This window comes from Cebus imitator, unplaced genomic scaffold, assembly GCF_001604975.1.
Source record: "Cebus imitator isolate Cc_AM_T3 unplaced genomic scaffold, Cebus_imitator-1.0 Scaffold128, whole genome shotgun sequence".
NCBI lineage: Eukaryota > Metazoa > Chordata > Mammalia > Primates > Cebidae > Cebus > Cebus imitator.
This window is the reverse complement of record NW_016107443.1, coordinates 1445058-1450775: the sequence shown is the minus strand read 5'-3', so window position 1 is coordinate 1450775 and position 5718 is coordinate 1445058. Positions and strand designations below refer to the sequence as shown.

Here is a 5718-nt window from a genome sequence, read left to right as displayed (position 1 = left end):
ATGGTATGTTATTTTCAGATTGCCCACTGTTATAACCTTTTTGAAGTAGCTATTAAGATTTTAAACATATAAATTTCATAAATTCTACATTTTAAAATCTTATATTTAAAAAGTCACTAAAACTTATGGATATATGTACACACAGAGAGGAATTTCTTTCAGCTTTATTGACATAAAACTATAACACATTTATAACTGGCAAATAAGATTATATATATTTAAGGTATACAATGTGATGATTTGATATACGGAAATATATATTATGGAATGATTACCACAATCGAGTCAGTTAATATATCTGTCACCTAACATAGTTAACGTGTATGTATGGTGAGAACATTTGAGATCTACTCTCCTAGCAAATTTTAGGTGTACAATACATTCTTTTTTTGTTCATTTGTTTTTATTTTTGTTTTTTTGAGACAGAGTCTCACTCTGTTGCCAGGTTGGAGTACAATGGCACGATCTCGACTCACTGCAACCTTCACCTCCTGGGTTCAAGTGATTCTCCTGCCTCAGCCTCCCAAGTAGCTGGGACTATAGGTGTGTGCCACAACGCCGGGCTAATCTGTTTTTAGTAGAGATGGGGTTTCACCATGTTGGCCAGGATGGTCTTGATCTCTTGACCTCATGATCCGCCCGCCTTGGCCTCCCAAAGTGCTGGGATTACAGGCGTGAGCCACTGTACCTGATCCATTTGTTTTTTTGTTTTTATTTTTGTTCTCTTCTCCCCCGACCCCTCAGGTATACAGTACATTCCTATTAGCTATGGTCTCCATGCAGTATGTTAGATCCCCAGAACTTATTCATCTTATAACTGAAAGTTTGTGTTCTTTGACCAACGTCTCCAGATATCCTCCACCTCTCAGCCTCTGGCAACCACATACTACTCTCTGTTTCTATGAGTTCAACTTTTTTAGATTCCATATATAAGTGATGTCATACAGTATTTATCTGACTTATTTCACTTAGCAAAATGCCTTCCAGGTTCACCCATGTTGTCATAAATGTCAGGATTTCTTTTTTATGTTGGAATAATATTCCATTGTGCATGTACCATCAGCCCTCTGTATCTGTGGGTTTCTCATCAATGGATTTTTTTTTTTTTTACAGGGTCTCACTCTGTTGCCCAGCCTGGAGTACAGTGGCATGATCTTGGCTCACTGCAACCTTGACCACCCAGGGTCAAGCGGTTCTCCTGCCTCAGCCTCCAGAGTAGCTGGGATTACAGGAGTGCACCACCACGTCCAGCTAATTTTTGTATTTTTTTGTAGAGACGGGTTCTTACCATGTTGCCCAGGTAGTCTTGAACTCCTGGGCTCAGGTGATCCTCCTGCCTCGGCCTCCCAAAGTGCTGGGACTACAAGCATGAGCCACTGTGCTTGGCCAAATTTATTTTTTAAACAGATGGTTGTGCCTGTACTTAACACGTACAGACTTTTTCTTGTCATTATTCCCTAAACAATACAGTATAACAACTACTGACAGAGTATTTACATCGCATTCAGTGTTATAAGTAATGTAGTGATGATTTAAAGTATATGGAAGGATCCGCATAGGCTTTATGCTATTTTTATATAAAGGACTTGAGCCTGTAGGGATTTTGGTATCCGAGAGGGCTTCTGGAACCAATTCCCTACAAATATCAAGGAATGATTAGATAGATAGATGATAGATAGATAGATAGATAGGCAGATGTGATATATACAATATATATAATGTAAATATAATATATAAATCCACTCACCTACATCAGTCACATTTTCTTTCTCTGTCTTGCTAGACACTTGGGTTGTTACCATATCTTGACTATCATGAATAATGCCACACTGAGCATGGGAGTGCAAATATCTCTTCGAGATACTGATTTCATTTCCTTTGGATACATAATCCCAGTAGTGGGATTGCTGGACCATGTGGTACTTCTATTTTTAACTTTTTGAGGAATCTCTGTACTGTTTTCTATAATGGCTGTAATAATCCACATTCCTAGCAAGAGAGTACAAGTGTTCCCTTTCTCCGCACTCTGGCCAACACTTACCTTTTTCTTAACAGCCATTCTAACCGGTGTGAGATGGTATCTCATTGTGGTTTTGATTTGCATTTCCCTGATGATGAGTGACACTGAGCACTTTTTCATAAACCTGTTGGCCATTTGTATGTCTTTTTTGGGAAAATGTCTATTCAGGTTCTTTGCCCATTTTAAAAATTGGATTATTTGTTTTTTTTGCTGTTAAGTTGTATGCGTTCCTTATATGTAGGAATGCTAGTTATAGCCTTGTTTTTAAATGCAGAACCCTGGAACCAATCTGGATGTCTAGCAACTGGACAAGATTTAGTTGCTCCATAATTGTTATGGTACTTGTATACTACAGAATATTATGCATGTACTAAAAAGAATGAGTTAGGTCTATCTTTACTAACTTGGGGTGATGTTCATGATATAATTTTTAGGGGAAAATTCAGGTGCAGAATACAGTGTGCAGTGTGATTCTATCTTTCTTTTAAAAAAATGTATATGTACAGGCTGGGCGCAGTGGCTCACACCTGTAATCTCAGCACTTTGAGAGGTTGAGGTGGGCAAATCACCTGAGGTCAAGAGTTCAAGATCAGCCTGGCCAACAAGGGGAAACTCCATCTCTACTAAAAATACAAAAATTAGCCGAGCATAGTGGCACACTCCTATAGTCCCAGCTACTCGAGAGGCTGAGGGAGGAGAATCCAGGAGGATTGAACCCAGGAGGCAGAGGTTGCAGTGAGCCAAGATCATGCCATTGCACTCCAGCCTGGGTGACAGTGGAAGACTCCTTCTCAAAAAACAAAAAAGCATATACATTGTTTTATCATCTTTCTCTTCACTCTGAGATATGTGTTCAATGAGGGGACTTTGGCCTATCTTGTATTATATATGCCTAGAACAGTACCTGACACATGGTAGTACTCAAAGGTTTTTTAAATTCAATGACTGAATAATTGCTTGTCTCTTTTTGTAGGAGCAATAAGAGGATGGAAGGAACAATTCTAATGAATGAGTTAGGTCTAGTTTTAGTCTAGTAATTAAAACTAGTTAGCTGCTAGTTTTAATTACCTCTGGGGAAAAGGATAATTGAGAAGGGAGAGGAGATCATTAATGTTTTCTTTATTCTTCTTTGCTTTTTTTTTTTTCCAGTTGTTAACTAACACGTTAGTTTTATAATGTAAAAAATCTTAGGCCAGGCGCAGTGGCTCACACCTGTAATCCTAGCACTTTGGGAGGCTGAGGCGGGCTGATCACATGGGGTCAGGAGTTCAATACCAGCCTGGCCAACATGGTGAAACCCTGTCTCTACTAAAAATACCAAAATCAGCTGGGCGTGGTGGCACACTTCTGTAATCCCAGCCACTGGGGAGGCTGAGACAGAAGAATTGCTTGAACCGGGGAGGAGGAAGTTGCAGTGAGCCAACATCACGCTACTGCACTCTAGCCTGGGCCACAGAGTGAGACTCTGTCTCAAAAAAAAAAATCTTAAAAAGATAATGTTAAAAGGAGAAACGGAAGATAGGAAGATAAGCTATGAATGCCATCACATGGAGAGAGACACTATTTGAGTCACATACTTCTGGGGCAAAACCAGATAGGGCTCTTTGTGGGTGAGAGAAGGTTGTAGGTTAGGGGACTGAGTGGGTGTGGGAATCTTCTTTTCTTTGCATTCAGTTATGTTTCTGGGGACTAACTGCCTTATCTATCTAAAAAGATGTATGGGCTGGGTGCGGTGGATCATGCCTGTAATCCCAGCACTTTGGGAGGCCGAGGCAGGCGGATCACAAGGTCAGAAGATCGAGACCATGCTGGCTAACATGGTGAAACTCGATCTTTACTAAAAATACAAAAAATTAGCTAGTGTGGTGGCACCTGCCTGTAGTCCCAGCTACTCAGGAGGTTGACACAGGAGAATCACTTGAACCCAGGAGACAGGAGGTTGCAGTGAGCCAAGATCGCGCCACTGCACTCCAGCGTGGCGACAGTGAGACTCAGTCTCAGAAAAAAAAAAGGATGTATGAATTTAAAATTGCTCCTTTTTGTTTCAAATATGAGTGCATTCACCACTTGGTGTCTGGAACGATTTCCATTTTGTTGATACTAATGAGCAACCTATAAATGGCTGTCTTCACTCATGTGGCTGCTCTTAGTGATTTGGGACTGGTTCTAATGAGTCCATGATACCAGTGCTCGGTATTCTCTGTAGAGTATACCCACCTTTGGTGAAGAGGTTGAAAGCACGTTGCATCAGTTACTTGGTACTGGAAAAATCGAGGATTTGTACCAGAACATAGTTTGACGTAAGCTCCTCGATTGCTGTCTTCTTCGTAATAATTAGAAGCAGAAAATATAGTCACAACCTGGTTAAAGAAAAAGAGGGTCAGGTTCATGCAAAATTAATTCTCAAAAGGTCATTCAATAAAGTCAGAAATAGCTCAATTCTTAAAAAGTAAACATCAAAGAAAGTTCATAATCTCTGCAAATCATCCACGTCTGATATGATTTCCTGTGACTGAATCGGAGGAAAGCAAGGCTACTACTGTGTCCCCAGGAGCACTGATGCCTGGTCACTCAGCCAACACCCTCAGTGCATGCCCTGTAATCCTGTGTACAATTTTAGTGCCAAATCTCAGAATCCTCTTTAATGTCTGAGTTTGCTTTTTTTTTTGAGACGCAGTCTCGCTCTGTCACCCAGGCTGGAGTGCAGTGGTGCGATCTCAGCTCATTGCAATCTCCGCCTCCTGGGATCAAGCGATTCTCTTGCCTCAGCCTCCCGAGTAGCTGGGATTACAGGCGTGCCCTACCATGCCCGGCTAATTTTTGTATTTTCAGTAGAGACAGGGTTTCACCATGTTGATCAGACTGGTTTCAAACTCCTGACCTTGTGATCTGCCTGCCTCAGTCTCCCAAAGTGCTAGGATTACAGGTGTGAGCCACTGCACCCGGCCTGATTTTGCAAATTCTTTTTCCAAGGGATAAATCCCCTATCTTCTTGCCTTGTAATACTTGAGTATTCAGAACAAAATTTGTCTAGTATTTCAGTTTTTTTCTTCTGGTTGGAGCTGAGTGATTTAGAGGGTTCAGGGCCCCAGAAAGTCAGTGCTTTAAGGGCAGAGGTGCAGTGGTTAGAATAAGGGACCACAACCACTATCTTGTGAAGGAACCAGCCTTGGGGCTATGGTAGAATATGGGAGGACAATATTTGTGGGTTATGGGGAACCTGGCTTAGGCCCCGTTCTATCCCAATGAGAATGTCACTTCAGACAAGCCACTGCTGTTTTCTATTTTCTTATTACAAAGAAACGCTAAATGATACTTGCCTTACTCGTCTCGCAATGTTAGTATGAGCTGAAAATGAATTAATAGAGTTCAGAAAAGCAAAGTGCTGACACAGCAGGAAATGCCACATAACTTGGTATCTATTTTTCTTTATTGCTGTTCACTATAGAAAAAGGTACATCCCAGGCCGGGTGTTGTGGCTCATACCTGTAATCCCAGCACTTTGGGAGGCTGAGACACACAGATCACCTGAGGTCAGGAGTTTGAGACCAGCCTGGCCAACATGATGAAACCTTGTCCCTACCAAAAATACAAAAATTAGCTGGACGTGGTGTCAGGCACCTGCAATCCCAGCTACTCGGGAGCATGAGGCATGAGAATCACTTGAATGTGGGAGGCGGAGGTTGCAGTGAGCCGAG

At 41.5% G+C, this 5718-nt stretch overlaps 1 protein-coding gene across 1 annotated transcript in view; it reads right to left on the bottom strand.

Moving 5' to 3' along the window:
* Positions 1-5718, bottom strand: part of PPEF1 (protein phosphatase with EF-hand domain 1) — a 157839-nt gene that overhangs the window by 13395 nt on the left and 138726 nt on the right. The window contains exon 15 of the mRNA XM_037742816.1: positions 4238-4380. Coding sequence (XP_037598744.1) covers positions 4238-4380 — 143 coding nt within the window. The remainder of the gene's footprint in view (positions 1-4237; positions 4381-5718) is intronic.